Raw genomic sequence first — 17349 nt, 5'->3', positions numbered from 1 at the left:
TATTGTGCAGGTTCATCTGAACTAGTGCTTGTCCTTGTTCTTAGACCTTCACAAACCAATGATTTGCTTGTAAGATTTTCCCAGTATGCTCTTGGACATTTTAATTGTTTTACTTTATACTAAAACTGTTTGACAAGCGCTTGGGAAAGCAGAATTAAGCAGCAGTATCCCAAGTCTATATTAAAACGACAGACTCCCTTCTAGCCTCTAAGGTTTTTGGAGCCTGCATGGCAGCATGTGCTTATTCCTATGTGGAATTTCCATAATTCCTCAATCAATTACTTGAAAAAAAGTGGCCATTTTAATCAAAACCCTAAGGGCAGATGAAATCATGAGAAAACACGAGCTTTATTGCAATGGATATTGACTGTAACTCATTAAGATGTTAAGGTATTGACATCCCATTTGATGAGAAAAATGTCTGATAGCAAGCGTACATAACTGTGTTACAGAGAATGCCAGTATCAACACATCATAATGAGTAACTAATGATGTCTGTGGCCTAACGAGGTGATTAAAGCAGTATCTTTTGATCTATGTCACTGACTTAATGCCGTGGCACGATTGAATCTCTGTGCACCACTGGGGAGATACAAGTAATTTGAGTAATTCACTAGCCTTGTCCCCTCATCACCAAGGATATTTGCCATGGGCACAGCCACTTCTGTAGCCAAGTCACCCTGGGCAGCACACACTGCTGGGGGAGAGGCAGCAGCTCCCTGCCAGCACAGCCTTGCAGGAGCCTCACCCCTGCGAGGCAGAGGTCTCTCACAGCCTCCTGCCACAGCCACGAACCTTCCTCCTGCCTCACAGCCTGTGCTCCTCACAGGCCAACGCCACTGGCAGCTTGCAGAAGCACCTCCTGCTGTGAGCAGCTCATGGGACGGTGCCTTGCCACCTTTCACCCAACCAGGCACTGCCTGGGAGGCTCATGCTTGACCAAGCTGCTTCGTGCCTGGCACCTGCAGAGCATCAGGTTCAAGGCGCTGTGCTTGTCCGGCAGGAGACAAATGCAAGCAGCAGCCCTGGGAGAGCAACAGAGTGCCAGGAGCCTGAACCCACAGGTGACACCAGAGATGTGAAAGCTCTGGCCATAGTCACAGAGTGCTGCAGCCTGGCCCCTGCTCAGTCCTGCTTCTGCTTTTGAATCTCCACAAACCCTTCCACCCTCACTGGGGGAAGGGCTCATTAACCCTTCCACATACATCAGAGCAGCTCTCAGGCAGCCCTGCCTGCCCCTGCAGGCAAGCCAGAATGAACAAGTGGCCACCCTCAGTCAGACCAGAGGTCCATCTGTGTGGCCAGAGGAGACAGCAGTGGGTGCCCAGAGCAGAGCATGCAGGTCATGTGGACACACAGCCATAGCCCTCCTCAGGACCCTTCCCCTGTCAGCTGTTCTCAGCTGATACCCTGAGCTGTATCAGCAGCCACCTCTGGCTTCACTCTCCTGAAATATTTACATTTCACATTGCAGTGGTAGCTCTTCCTAATGAAGCTGATAACAAAGATTAGCTGTCCCTCCCTCTTAAATGATAACTAGCACCAAAAAGGATCACCAAAATAAAATACCAGCAACCTCCCTTGGGCAGAAGGTTATTTTACTTGATGACCAGACCATTTCTAACAAAGGGCTTTTCCCCACACATAAAAAACAGTGCCCAGCTCCCAAATGTATGGGTACCATGCTGCCATCCCCCTCCAAAGGGCTCAAATCTGAGCACAAAGCCACCCCCACCACAGCAGTCCCCCTTACCAGGCACAGCTCCTCTAGCAAAAGGAGCAAAGCCCAGCTCAGGCAGCCTTTATTGGCCTGGGTTAATCACATGCAAATGGGCTGCAGCTTCTGCATCACCTGTTCTGCCATCACTGCCCGTACTGCCACAGAGAGTAGCCTTGCACTACGTAGGGTGGGTGGGGGCAGCACCCAGCCATCCCAGCTGGCTTTGTCCCTGGGAGAGGACAGGTGGAACAGGGAGAAGAGCTGTGTTGCACCACTCTGCTGTCCCCCCCTTCCTCAGTGTCTGCTGGTGCTCAGGAAAGGAAAGTCTGTGAAGCTCATTTTGGTGCCCAGATGCCCAGATCCCTCTCACGTGAGAGGGAAACATGGTTTGAGAGGCATGGAGGGAGGTCATGGCAAGGGGACCTGCCACAGCTCTGCCAGGCTCTGCCTGCATGTCCTGCCTCCACTGGGATGAGACCCTCAGAGATGGTCCCTGCAGCTGCCTGTTGGGTGTCAATCTGTGTGGCACCTCCAGATTATTTCTTCTAGAAAAAAGCATTTTGCTGTGTCCCTGGAGGTGTTTTTCTCTTCCAGATGTGGGTGCCACACACAGCAGGGTACACTGGAGCCCTCACTTTGCACTGGGCCCTGGCCAGCACCATCCCATGGAGCTGCTGACCTGAGTCAGCATCGAGTCATCCCAGCCCTGGGAGAGCAAAACCCAGGGGCTCCCCTTCTGGGGACAGAGGATGTTTCTGGCTTCCCATCTCTCCTTTGTCTCTGCCCTGGGTGTGGGTTGCCTGTGATGCTTCGGCTTCTGGCGTGGTCTTGGGATACAGATACAGAGCCCGGGGGGAGCCCTCCGGCCGGGCTGTGCTCAGTGTCCCTCTTGACTTAGCAGTAAAAAGAAATTGCACATCAGGGCACAGGCTGCAGGCGCTTCCAGAGATAAAATATTGTCAGTAGAGTCCGGACGATCCATCAGAATAAATGTAGCTGATGCCGTGATTTATGGGACAAAGATGAAGGTTTAATCCTCCTCTCAGCAGCGCAACCCGATTTGCCACAAAAGCCTGTTAAATTTTGTGGCACGCGCTTCATCACTTCATTAGGAGATAGAGAGAGAATGGTTCAATGCATTGCTGAATCTTTTGCAGCCAGGGACTCTCCTCCCACCGCTCCCGAGTGATGGGTAATCTCTCTGATCAGATCCCCAGGAAAAGACCCCGTGGGATTACAGAGCGCGGAGGCATTAACAACAGTGACAGGGAAGGAATACAATATCCCTTTAAACAATTAAATATTGATCCTGCAGGCCCGAGGTGGACTCCATCACACAAAAGGAAACACCTCTGTGAATTAGTTTGGTGACATCCGTACCCTTCGACGACGCAAAGGAAACCGAGATTATGTGCTTCACTTCTTTGCTTCATGTTTTTTCCCTCAATTAGAGAAATGCACCCGGCATGAACCGCTCCCGCCTTCCAAGCGCTCGGCACTCACTCCCCTGGAGCCCACCCTGCGATGGGAGTAGGGATGGAGGGCCTGAGGGGCAGCGGGTGGGTGTGGGTGTGTTTGGGAGGGGCTGCACACCTCAGCACAGATGGAGGGGAGAAAACACGGTGACGTGAGGCCCGAGGTGCTGTTCCATGTCCCCCTGCACCGTGAACATCCCTCCCATGACACAGCAGAACGCTGCCCACCCCGTGGGACTCCCCCGCTCCCCTCTGCTCAGCCCCGACGCCTTGGGGCTGCTCGGGGAGAAACAAAAGAAGGCAAGAGATGTCTAAATTTAAAGTGCTGGAAAATCCAACCTTTTATTTACTACATTTTTGTGACTACATAAACGCTGAAACATTGTAACACTGAAAAGCATGATGACATCATCACTTGCTTTTTTTTTCTTTTTTTTTTCTTTTTCTTTTTTTTTTTTTTTGCTTAGCAAACACAGCAGATGATATTGCACGGCATAAAGTGAGAACAGTAGCAAAGCTTAAAAAAAGGAACTTAAGGAAATCTTAACGCAGTACAGGAGATACTCATAACCAAACCAGAGTAACGCCTAGCGCATTACACTTGTCCTCGCTACACACAAAAATACAGAAGAAGAAGCGCTTGACTAAGAGAGAGATTGAGGAAATAGTAGCAATCAACCGTAATTAGGTACAATAATCACTTAGTCTGAAATGCAGATGCAACGCATAAACTACTACTGCTTCCTAATGGGCAAACTAAAAATGACAGCAAAGTTGTCTCTTATCAAAATCTTCGCTTTGTTTTCCTTTTTTTTTTCTCTTTTTTTTTTCTTTTTTTTTAATTTTTTTTCTCCCTTTTTGGTTTTGTTTCATTGCTCTGGAAGAACTCCCTCTCGCTCTCGGAAGATTTCCTACCTCTACGGACCTGGGACCTGTGATTGTCTCTGGCACCCTCTTCGCGCGGCGGCGGCTGGAGCTGGGGGGGGGTGGTCCGTGCCCGGCTGGCCCCAGCGCGGCTTAGCTGGGACTGGACTGCGGGCAGGGGGTGATGGGGACAACTACCAAAGCAAGTAAAAGACAATGCTGTAACGTTTATTTTCGGTTAACACTGCTGTTTGCTTCGGACTGCAAAACTAAGGCGGTTCCACAGTGCGGACGCAATGAACGCAGGATGGACCGTGAGAAATCAAACTAGGGACGGGGAACAGAAACCGTGTCTTCCCAGGCACAGTGCTGTCCAGTGCTCCATGGCTCCCGCTGCATTCCTGGACTCATACTTTGTCTCCCCCCTCCACGTGAAACCTAACTCATTGCACGGCGTCAGTTCTCGTATTAAAAGCAGACATTTAGCCAATGCTCACCACAGACCATTTAATGATCCTGCATTTCAGAGTGTCTTTATTGCCCCATTTCACTACTTGAAGTATAAAAATGTACCCAGAAAGTGTAACTTCTGACCGAAAGCTCGAACCCTGCCCTTGTCCTTCCCTCCCTTGGCCCCTCTGCTATCCCCCCAAAGGAAAACAAGGTACACCTGGAGCTCAGCTACTGTGTGGGGAAAGGAAATATTTACAGCCATCACAAACCATGTCAGTACACAACACTTAGTTGAAACAGAATCTATTCTTTACGCAAAATAAAATACAGGTGAGTGGCATCCTATTTTCTGTGCCATGATGCCATCATCAGCTTTGCAGAATTGTCATTGTCATTACTCTTTTTGATTTTTTTTTTTTGCTTTTCAACTCAAAACCGCTTTTTCCTCCCTAGAGCCAAAGGGGGCCGGGGGCAGGCGCAGCGCCCGGTCTCCTCGGAGGGATGCTGCACGGGTCCCTGCCTGCTCCACCGCGGCTGGGGCACTGTGGTTCTGCCACGGTCCCCGAGCCTGGAGGTGGCCGCAGCTGCGGGGGCACGTGGCTGCATCTCGCAGACCCCATCCCATCCCCGGCTGGAGAGCGGGTGCCATGGCAGCGGCCCACAGCAGGCCCGAGCCCTGGAGCGCTCCCCAAGCCGGGTGGGCCCACGCCGTTCCCCGCTGCCCTTCGGCCGTCCCCTGCTTGTCCCGCGGAGGAGAACCCCGCGGGTACTGGGGGGCTGGGGAAGGCCTTTCCGTGAGCAAGGTTTCCAAATTCGAGTTCGCTTTTCTCCCAAGGCGTACGCCCGCTACTTGCGCTACCCGTGCGAATGGAGAAGGAAAACAAAAACTCAGCAAAGTCTCTCACAAATGCCAGTGCTTTTCAACATTAAACGACTTGTAAATTCTTTGGATGTGTGGGTCTCACCCACAAAGCAACCTTTCTAGAAAAAGACAAATAAATTAAAGGAAAAACACACTAATAATGCCTTCCTGCTTTCTAAGTGACAAAAGTTCTACCTTGAAACACTCATTTTGGCATGTACAAGTTGGGGGGAAGGGAGGCCCGGGGGGATAACCTGGCAGTGTTTGTAACACGGGTGGAAGTGCATGCCAAGACAAGGCTGAAGATACACCCTGCAGTCAAGAGAAGCACTCTCCTTCAGTTCATCTCGGCATCAAGAATGAAAAGATTGTAACATAAAGCTTTGGCCATTTTTGAATCTACTATATACACATTTTTTTTTTTTTAAACTACATAGTCATAAATTAAAGCAGTGATTAAATAAGTGTATACAAAATGTAATTAAATTAAAAATCACAGCACATTATAGAGAAAAAATAGGAACCATTTATCACAGCAGAGAATATTATTTTTCTTTTTACCCTGTGAAAAGAACATCGACTAGCAAACACAAAGCATCCTAGTTGAAACAAAAGAACTCAAAGCCACGTGTCCCTTTCTTGCATTCATTGCAAACAGCGGTCTTTACCCACTTTGAAACATTCCCAGGAATAAGGTTTTCCTTGAGTACAACAGAGAAGTTCTGCCCCAAAAAAAAAAAGAAGAAAAGAAAAAAAAAAGAAACCCAAACCCAAACCAAATGATATAAAAGGAATATACAAACAAAACAACCCCTACAAAATAAATAAGAATTATAAAGCTTTTTTTAAGTAACCTTAACAATTATCAAACTAGTAAGTTCTGCCTTATCACATAGACTCTCTATACAACATAACCCTAAAGATTTATTACTATGAGGTATTTGGAGGAATTGGTAAAAGCGATGCACGGCCTGTCTGGGCTGAGGGACTCAAGCTGCTCTGGGGGAAAGAAGAGGGAACCTTTGGTTTGTCAGCAAGAAAGTGGAAAAAAACATTTTCCTTTGGTATCAAAGAAAGTTTCATTGCATGGTTGCACGGCAAAAAGCACCACGGTGAAGAATTATTCCTTTTTTTCATTAGTGGCCTTTCTAACAGGCTGAGGTATTCAAAGAGTATAAGGTGAGAGATAAAGAGGTCAACAGCGGTTTAACACTTTGGTTCAAGCAAGGCACTCGTCCTATGAGTTTACAAAGTTTGCAACATGTTTGCCTAGAGCTTTATTATTATTATTATTATCCTTATCATCATCAGTAGTAGCAGTTGTAGCAAGAGAAGTATTCGTAAGGTTATTAGCATTATCATTAAGAATGAAGACAAGGTTACACACTGAGTGAAGGTGAGGAAGAGGGAGCGGGGGGACGGGGGTAAGAAGGAGGATGAGTTCCCTTTCCAGACTGAGGCCGTGCATGAAAAATCTTTGGTATTCTTTGGTATCATCAATGTGATTAAAATCACCAATGGAAATCGAGTGAGGTAGCGTCTTTGGTTCACACTATAAATAGTAGATCTTTACACACTTTTTTTTTCTTTTTTTTTCTTTTTTTTTTTTTTTTAACACGTGGAAGTAGCTATTCCTTACCTTTTGCTTCTTTGTCTTTAGCAAATAGTTACCAAATGTATTGTAAAGCTAACCACACCACAATAATAAACCAGGAGGCTAAGCAAAGTCTCAAAATTAGCCCCTGGGCCTTTGAATGCACCCAAACGCAGCGAGATAGAAAAGGGTAAGTGCTTTCTCTTTGTTTGCTAAATGCATAGTTTTCATCCTTATGTACAAAGGAGGAGGAAGAGGAGGAGGATAGGAGGAAGAGTAGTAGAAAGAAGGACCGTTTTGGGGGTAAAAATGTCTCGTTTACAACTCAGGTGAGGAGAGGTGTCCTAAGACTCTTTGGTATAAGCTCTGTGGTGTTTCGGAGCGCTCCCGGCAGCAGCAGTGCCCCTCCGGCAGCGCACGTGCCACCGCGGCCTTATCCTGAAATCCCTCTCAGGAGAAGAGCGGTGCCCGCGGGCAGCCCTGGGCCCAGTCCTGCACCGGGACTAGGCCCTGCTGCTTCGGCCCCTCGGGAATTTGCCCCTGGCATCGGTCAGAGCAGGAGCAAATTCTCAAGTGGAAGGCCTGCTGTCGGCTCGCTTGCTCTCGTTGGGCTTGCTTTACCTGAGTAAGGAGAGGAGGCTGCGGCCCCTGGAAAGCGAGGCGGGGGCTGGCGTAGCGCTACGGGGCGGTCGGAATTATTTTTTTTTTAATTTTTTTTTTTTTTTCCTGGAAAGAGAATAATGCCATTTACAATGGGGATGGATGCAGACAGTTCACCTCTTGGCCAGCCTCCCCTCATGGGTTGGGTTTGGGTGCGGCCTGCGAGCCGAATGCGCGTTCCTAAAGCCCTCTCGCCCGTGGAGTCAGCTCTGGCTGAAGCCCCATCTCCCGATGCTCCCAAATTGTTTCAGGTTCTGCTCCCTCTCCTAACACTTCCTGGCAGATTTTTAGGTCCTTCTCTTGAATTTGAAACTAATTTCCATGTTGTCAGGACTGAAGTGAACCGAAAGACTAACACTAACAGGACAGGGACAGGCTTTCCTGTCTGATGTTAGACAAAAGCTCCCCGCCAAGGCCGCCCTGCCGAGGAAGGGCAACGGTCTGAGCCAGGGAGCACCAGGTAACCTGTCCATGCTTCAGGCGGTGCGGCCAGGGGTCTGCTCAGAGGTAGAACTGCTGTACGGGTGCAATGAGCAGTTCCATAGTTATTTGCTTTGTGTTTTGAAAGGAATTAAAGGAAAGTGTGTTCTTTGCCTATTCGGAGTATGAGGCGTGTATTGCTTATGGGAAGAGTGGTTTTGTTCCTAATGGCTTATAAAAAAAATCAAAAGGTTAATATATATACTTAAACAGGTGTGTAAAGAAAACCCAAAACACTCAAAATCTATAACTTGTGCATCAGTTTTAGTGTGTGTGGATGTATGTGTGTGCATGTATACATACATACACCCCCATCAAAACGTGTGTGCGTGTATATATATATATATGTATATATACACAGGCCTATCCAGGGGCTTGCGTGTGTGTATCAGAGATCCTGACATTGCATATTGGGTGCAAATTCAATGCTGGTATGAAAGTTCTCTTTGGTTTCAGCAAGTAGTCTCTAAAGACAATACAATGGAAATACTAAAAAATGCGGCAATGTACTTTGAATTTCCCTGCATTTTATAATTCTCAAGTTTTAAATAAATAAGGCTTTCTTTTCTAAACTATAGGTACGGTACAAAGCAGTGTTTTGCTGGAAAAAAACTAAAATGTTAGTTATCACTGTCCTTTATTAACCTCACACTAATGAGACTGCATTTGTAAGATCCTTTACACGTGAGCTTATTAACTTTTCCTGTCAGTTATGTCTCTGTGGGGATGGAACACTTTAAAAGAACGCTCACTAAAATTTAAGGTAAGCTAGAGACTCGAAAAACTCATGGATTAGATTATATTTTCATTGCTTTGTCAGTCTCAAAGTGGGTTTAACGCAGGAGAATGTGGAGAAATATTCGGTGCCAGAAATACTGGTTTTCTCTGACTTCACCTTAATAAAGAGATGTTTCAGCTGAACTCTAGACACTTACTGGAAATTAACTGTATACCCTGAACCTTGACTAGACCCTGTCCTCTTGGGAAGTAACTGGTGCTACACAGTTGCTTAACTTTGGTGTTGCTAGTATTTTGGGTGGGTTTCATCCCAAAACCCTGTACCTGCTATCCTTGGTTGCAGTTGGATTCTAGTTTACCTTAAATTTCCCTTTCTCTTTTACTTACAACCATTTTTTTAAAAAAAAAAAAAATTACTTATTTCTAATCCTTGCATTGGGCCTATACCTGCATATTCAGTTACTTTGGAATTTAATACAGCTAGTAGAATTACTACAGTAATTTGAAACACCGGTTAGAAATCTAACAGGCACATGTATGGTTTTAAAAGTCTATTTTCTCCTTACACTAAAATTTAATATTTGGATGTTGCACGCTTTTCTCTTTAATTTCATTGGAGTAGGAATGGGATGATTTCTCTTCTACGGGTCTGTTAGCAACAGAGCATTTAAGGTTTTTCAGCTACAAACTTTAAACTATTTCATGCATTATTCTCGTTAATAGATGAGCAAGAAAGAATGCACGGGACAAAAGCTCAGCCTGCTACACAGATACCACGCCACAAAACATCAGGCTCTACCTCGGTGTCGTGGGAATTTTGCTATTGACTTCAGAGGCACCATGGTTCAGCCTTCTAAAAGCACTACCGAGTTCCTCTCAGAGCTCCCCCCAACATTAACTGATACTGTACCACAGTTTTCAACAGGAAAAGACCACGAGCCTTCAAAGCTATTGCTATTCCTTTGCCTAGTAAAGTCAACAGGTAAAAAACCCCTACCCTTGCTAATGTCAATGAGTATTAATCAGCTGCCGAGCGCCGTGGTTTTACATTTCACAGTTCTTTTCATTTTTGCATACAAAGTGCCTCAGGTCTCCTGGTTGCAGGCTAGGTGGCAGAGCTGAGCTGTGTTTATAGACAGCACGGTTTGCAAAGAGCGCTGTACAACGGGCTTCCAGCAAAACCAGCCTGGGAGATGGACATCCTAAGGGGATGCACGCACGACAGCTATCGTGCTGCCTGACGCTCGGCTCTAACAGCCCCTTTCTCTGCTCCCCTTGAAGCCAGCGACTAAAAGGCTGGCTGGCTGCAACAGGAGCAGCGTCCCAGTACCAGTACCCGTGCTCAGACAGGGGCTGCCATCTCCTCGGTGACATTCTTTCTTGCCAATCGTGGAAAGAAACAATAATGTGGTTTGACTAATTGCAAATAACAGTCTTGATTACAAGTTTTATGTGTTATACAGTTAGATTAGTTTATACCTATAACTCTACATAGTATTTTGTGTAAAAATAGCTTTGGAATATTAAAATCATTGCAATAAAATACCTGCAATATAATTATTAAATGTGTTCTTTGGTAGCTAGTCGATTTTTTTTTTTTTATGGATGGAATAGTTTTCCTTTTTTAAATCTGAACATTCCTTAACAAACAAAGAGAATGCACTGGTTTAGGTACCATTCAAAATTTCTTTGCCTAGTTTGAACTCGTTTCCAGGCGTTTCCCTGGGTAAATTCAAACCTAGAAACAGCAAAAATCACACTACCGTTCCAATGAATTCAGACGACTCCAGGCTCTGTCGGTCGTGCCGTGGCACAACCCTCTCTGAAGACCAGCCCTGACTAAGTCCCTAACCACCGGTGTGTATGGATACACTATACACCTTCATGGCGATGGCTGTGGAAATGAAGAGCTGTATCTGAGGAGATGTCCGTTCAATGACAAGAAACCACTATGCTCCAAACCACTAAACAGCCAAGTACGGTGAAGATGATCATGGGCGAAGGTGTAAGACCAGTGGTCTGTTCCTCTTCTCTTTGCATTCCGCTTCACTCCTTCCATTTTGCTTTCCTCTTCTTCCTCTCCATTTTTTGCAAGTCGTCGTCCTACTAAAGTGTGTGTCTTAGAACAAAGTCATAATGCAGGTGAAATAAGTCTTTGGTTTCTTTGGACTTATAAATAACATTTTTTCAAATAGTTCTAAGTATAAACCTGCTATCTTGAGGTCCTGGTCTGTCTTTTATTATTTATTTATTTATTTTTAAAGCTTTTCCACCGAGGTTTAGTTCGTGGTTATTCCTTCATGCTTTGGTACAAGTGCTTGATGAAGAAGATGAGTTGCCTGAATTGGAGCTGCCCTCGTCTTGCCACTTATCCAGACTCCTCCTCCGTGCATTCATGAAAAAGTTGCTGACGGTGCTCAGCTCCAACCCGAGCTGCTGGGAAATGGTGATTTGTAATTCTTTGGACGGACGCTTATTTTCCTTGAATATTGCATGTAGAGTTCGACGCTGGACATCCGTGAAGACCAACCGAGGCTTTTTGGGTGTATTCCCTCTATCCTTCCCGTGCTCTTGTTCTTTCCTCTTGCACGCTGCAAGAAAGGGGAGGACGGTTAGAGAGGCTGGCAGAGGAGGCTGTGGGAACACAGTACAGGACAAACTAGGGAAAAGGGACTGTTCGATTCAGCTTGGAAAGGACATGCAACGTGTCAGTTTAATCTTCTAACTTTTTATAGACCTTAAAAATATGAGGAATGGAAATTAGAAAACGCCTCCATCACTCTCTGTTAAAACTCAGCCAATGCTATTACTGAGAGTTTACACTTTGATAACACGCATTAGTGCTGAGAATTTAAGTGTGCAATATCCCTGTGAGGTAGAGTGGAAATACACTGAGCTCTGGAAGCAACCTTGCCCACCTTCTTCCCCTTCACTATTTGTCATCAGTTCATTTCTGTAGCTTTTTACCGGCTGAAAAATGAGGAATTGGGAGAGACCAGGATGCTACTACAGAATTGCTAATTATGTATCTGAACAAAATAAACCATGTTTTGACGTGCAGAACAATGGCACAGTAAATCTTCCTTATAGAATTTCACCTCGTTTTCATCTATCATCCCTTCTTCCCCTTTCCAAATGCTATTTCACTCTACATTACTAGAAGACACTTGCAATTTGAAATCTGCCTTGCAGATCACCTGCCAGGCACAATCCCACAGGGGCGGGAGAGCAGCTCCGGGATCCCCCCCGCCAGCCTTTGACTGTCTGCCAGCTCATCATTGTTAGCATTTCTCCGGGATAAAAGGTTTCCTTGGGAGGACAGAATTGCTCTGTCTCACTTTCAAAAGAGTCTGAAGTTGTCTGCTTTCCCTTTTTTCTCTAACAATGTCCTTTAATGGCGATTCAGAGATGTATTTCTGGAGGTAATACGGATGTTCTGTCTCTGCCTGTTTGCTCCCCGTTTCTGCAGAGATCAGTGCCGATTATACAAAGAGTTTTCTGCAGTGTCTCCACCTACCCCACAGTTACTGGGATGAAAACAGCAAATTGCTTTACAAAGGTCCTTCCTGAATCTTTTATTGCCACTGAGAGCTAGCCCTGGCACGAGGGTTTAATTGCATGAGAGAGGTAGAAGAATAGCCATCCACACACCTTTTGCACACAGAGAAATAGCAACAGCACAGAGCGGGCAGCAAAATTCGGGGGATGCAAAGGCACCTTCTGCTGGCGCAGGCAGGCAAGGACCACGACACACGTGTCTCTGCCCCCTCTGAGGAAAAGCTTTTGAATTGCTCCCTAACAATATATATTCCAGCCACACATTCTTTCATAAGCCATGACTCATCGATCAAATGGACTGGGATGCCAAACTCCTATCTTCTATAGTTATTTTTATCTGGAAAGCTTTGAAGAGCGCTTTGAAGTTACAGCCTGACCTCTAAAACTGTGTGGAGCTTCTGGGCTGAAAACCAGGTTTCCTTGTGCAAGGAAGCCCCCACTGAAGCCAAGCTGGAAGATTCACTGGGGGGATCGGTGCCTATTGAAACCATTCTGTGGCCCCGTTGAAAGCAAACGGCGATAACCCAAGGGTTAAAAATGCTTTCGCAAGAATAGTCTGTTGTTTACTGACAAATATTAGGAATCCAGAGAAAATAAGGTATCAACAAAATCTCCCTTTTTTATACATGTCTAACCATCTGACAGTCAGTAGCTGCCCTGAGAGCAGCTGCCAAAACTCAGCTCTGTCACAGCCTTGGCCTCCAGCTCCGAGTCGGTCCCTGCCAACAGACTCATGCAGAAAAGGAGGCGAACCAAACTCAGGTGATGCCTGCTGTGCCTTCGTTTCTGGTCACACTGCTGGACACCTTCCTGCTACACAAATCTCAGCTCTCACAGAGATACACCGTCCAGACCGTTGTTTGTCACAAAACCCCAACCGCACAAACTGCGCGATCCAGGCCAGCCCGGTACAATGCCTCAGCAGGAACCGTCACATCACAAATGACAGTCACAGCAGTAGATGATACAAAGCTAGTTCAATTAGTAGTGTAAATCGCTAGGGATTGAATCACAAACTAGTACAGCAGTTCTCTGAAATCATCGTGAATAACAAAAACCCAGCCATGTATTATGAAACTAGCTTGCTTAACATGTTGTCTTCCTGCGTTTGTGCTCATCTCCTGATGTGTAATATTCATGAAAAATTATTTCCTTAGAAAATGTCCCAAAAATTAAAACACGCCTTGTTCCTGAACTTCAGAGACCTCATAATTACTGCTAGTAACATCACAGGGATAGGAAAAGTGCTCGTTGTTGGAAAGAAAAAGTAACTCCTGTCCTGTCTGTGATACAAATAAGCCCATTTGGGTATTTTGCAAACAAAACTTCATTTCAGCCCAGCCCATCAGAAAGGAAGCACTGAGGGTCCTGTGCTGCTCCCTGAGAAGTTGGGACCACCCCTTTGCCCTGGTGTGGATTTTAGGACTGTCAGTTCCCGGAGGCTCAGCGCACACCCAGCGGGAAGAGGTGAAGCCCATCGCACAGGTACAGCCTATGAAACAAGACCGAGCTCGTCCTCACATCCCACTTGGAGTTCTCTGAATTAAGGACTAATTATATATTGACTCAGGGGGAGTGAGGTGCTCACTCAGTTTGGGACTTTATCTGAGACACAGAAGACTTGCACATGACACATGTGGTACTCATGGACCGCGGCACAGCCTCAGCGGCTGAAACAGAGGCATGTGCTGCGAGCAGCACAGCAGCAGGGCCGAGCTGTGGCCCTGGATGCTGCTGTACCCCTGCTCCCCTGTGCCTGCTGAGCCGCACGCTCATCCTGGCTCTGCCCAACACAGCCCTTTTCCAGCTGGGGGAGGCTGGGAACACCTTCGCACTCCACATCATTTTCAGGCACTGCAAAAGCAGTTTCCTTTTCAGCTCTGCTCCTGTTAGCGTTCACCAGAGGCAGATGGAGGGCAAAAACTTTCCAGTATGCTTAATGGTTCAGAGAGCCCTTGCAGACAGTGCTGCCAGGCTGTGGGCTGTGAGCAGTGAGGGTGGATACCACCTTTCATCTTCTGCCTTGTCCAGACTCAGGAATATTAATAGCACTTAAAAATAAATAATGGTGATAATGAAAAACCGTAATAGGGTTTCCTGACGATCGTTTTCCCTGCACTGGAGCCAATCAATTTTAATAATAAATTGTAGCTTCCAGCTTGCCAGAGAACAAATGTACACCACGGGATAAAATCTGCTCCAGCGTGAGAGTCTATCCAGAGCAGGCACAGGGCCGGGCCAGTCACACTGCGAGAGCTGACAAATTGGGGCCATCCAGCCGGTGGCAGCAGCCCGTGCTCGGCCCAGGCCACGCTCAGACAAAGCAGCTATGGCTGCCTCGGACGGGGGCTCCTCTGACGCTGGCAAGGGCATCTGCTGAAGTCAGAGGCTCCAGAGACACCAACTAAAACCCTTTTTTGGGAGAACACTGGAGCCTGTCTTCAAAACTGCTTATCACACATCTTCATAGGGGTTTTATGCAGCAGAAGATAAAAACAATAACTTGCACTGACATCAGAGCGCTGTGCACAGACCCTCTCCCACAGCACAGCGGGTGAACTCAGACACTTTGTGGGGTGCTGTGTGCAGTGGAGGTGTGTGCCTCTCCCTGCCACGCCAGCTCACACACAGCCTCGCACCCTGCCCTCGCTGCCCCGTGCAGCCAGACGTGTGCTTTGTCCCTGGGCTGAGCAGTGCTCCTCACTATGCCTTGAGAAAGGCCAGTTCAGAAAAAAGCCAAGCGGTGGATAAAGGAAGAGTCACTCGGACTCTGGCAACACACATGCAGATATGACAATGTAATACTATCAGTGCCAGAAGGAGCCTTATAAATCCACTGCTGAACTCTGGCCTCTTCCAGTCACTTCCATCTTCCTCTGCCCTGAGCAACAGATATTTCTGACACTTGCAATTCTCCTGATGCAGTCCATCAATCTATTTTCGTCTCCCTTTGTTCCTTCTAAGTCGCCCAAGGGATCTGGCTGAGTTAACTTGCCAAACCTCGTAAGGCCCGTGCAGCTCACTGAGGCCCAGTTGCCTGCGCGTGGTGCAGCACCGGGCCTGGCTGCTACAGCTGCACCATCTATCACTGCTCTCCCGCAGTGCCCAGCTATCTGGCCCTGGGCAGCACAGCAGGATCAGTCCTGCTTTGCCAGGGGGGTGACCAGGACCGTGTTCCCTGTGGAAACGCACTGATTACATCTTTAGGTTGAGACAGCAAAGAGGGTACTTCGCCTGTCTGTGATGGGAACTGCACGGTTCTGTCAGCGTAAGTGTCACGATTACGCTAAGCTCAGGTGTTAACTCAGGCGCTTGATCTAGTCTTTCATTCCTAGAGAGTGGATTTCTTTTTAAATTCTAAGGAAAAAGCCCCTGATTACCATAAATCAATCTTCAGGAGCATTTGGTGCATACACGTGTTCCTAGCAAGCAAGCAAGGGTTTTCCTTTCTAAAAACCAGAAGCAAAGAATGAAACCGGCAACACTCTCAACAACCCCGTGTTTGGGGCACGTAACAAAATACCACCACGGGTTCTGCTGGCTGCTTTGCTGGAAAATCGGCACCAGAGCAAGGGGAATAACAATGAAAAGTCCTACTCGAGTGTACCCTGACCCAAGTGCTGCGGCGAGTTGTGAAGGCAGAGGACCACGCTCACAGCAAGAGGCTGGTGGCCCACCCTGCTGCCATCACTGAACGTGCGCTCGTGGATACAGGGTAGAAACATGGCAGATGCTGAGGGAGAAGAAGGTGGATTTAGGGGTTTTCAGGCCTGACACCAAGTGTCCTTACATGCACACCGGCCAGCTGAGGCAGTGACCATGTGCTCCAGAGGGTCACACCACTCACCAGCTGCCAGCAGGAGCTCCCACAGCTCCAGGACAGGCACACATGACAGCCATGACCAGGAGCATGCATGCGTGGGTGCACCACAACAGGACAGCATTACAGCGAGGTGCACAGTCCCACCAGTGCCTTGGCATGAGTCTTTTCACCTCATGGAGGAGGAAACCAAGGCACACAGTGGGTCTTCACTTACATGGAGCCCTTTTCCCTCTGTTTGTACACAGGAGAAACATGGGGCGGCACACAGAGAGCAATGTCTCCAGCCATGCTGAATTCAGAGCCTGGGTCACATGGAGAAGAGGCCATGTGCTGGTCACCAGCGATAGGATATGGGGCCTTTCACCCCAAGGTGACTGGTCACATCTCCAGCTCTGACCTGGGTCACTATTGAGCATGAGCCATTATTACTCTATGGCCATCGAGTGCCCTGTGCGAGATGAGGAGGTGGTCTTAGTTCAGCTTCCTATGAACAGATTCACACTGTGCTAATTTCCATCACATTTCACACATTATTTGACACCAATTAGTGCTGTGGTTAGAAGGTTGAGCCGGATACTACAATGGAAGAGTCTGTAGGAACCCACTTTGCAGCCAAAATGTCCATTTTGAGGAACAAAGAAGATCAGTGACCTCTCAGGTCTGCGGGCTAACAGGACGTCCACCTTGTCTTGCCTGAGGAGGCAGACAAGGCCTGAGGAAGTCTGGTTGCTTCACATCAGAAGGTAAACTCAGGACTGAGCTCTGGGGTCTTCACTCCCACTCTCACTCCACTGGTTTGGTGTTCAGGACTCCCTCACCCTTACTAAAATCATGAGCATTATATTTGCTTCAAACAAGTAGAAAGAAATAAAAACCCAAACTGCTTGATGCTTCTCTCAAAAGACTCCAGCACAAGATTCCCAGAAAGAAATGAGGAGTTTACAAGCCAACAGTTTCATTGCTGTGAGTTCAGATTCCCAGGAAAACCCCAGAAACAATGCAGCCCAGCTCACAGAAGTGCCAACAGCAGCCCTGCATTTCTGCATCTGCAACAGGAGACTGTAGTTTAGATCAATTTGACAAAGTTCTCAAAAGCCTTGTGATGATCACCTTTTCCTCCTC

The 17349-nt window shown here is 47.1% G+C and overlaps 1 protein-coding gene across 1 annotated transcript in view; it reads right to left on the bottom strand.

Annotated features, from left to right (window-relative positions):
* Window positions 1–11059: 11059 nt before the first annotated feature.
* ONECUT1 (one cut homeobox 1) overlaps window positions 11060–17349 on the bottom strand; it is a 16974-nt gene continuing 10684 nt past the window's right edge. The window contains exon 2 of the mRNA XM_084267871.1: window positions 11060–11437. Within this exon, the coding sequence (XP_084123997.1) occupies window positions 11145–11437 (293 nt within the window). The 3' untranslated portion in view covers window positions 11060–11144. The remainder of the gene's footprint in view (window positions 11438–17349) is intronic.

Source organism: Gallinula chloropus (assembly GCF_964237585.1).
Source record: "Gallinula chloropus genome assembly, chromosome: 9".
NCBI classification, from domain to species: Eukaryota; Metazoa; Chordata; class Aves; order Gruiformes; family Rallidae; genus Gallinula; species Gallinula chloropus.
This window is presented reverse-complemented; position numbering and strand designations above follow the sequence as displayed.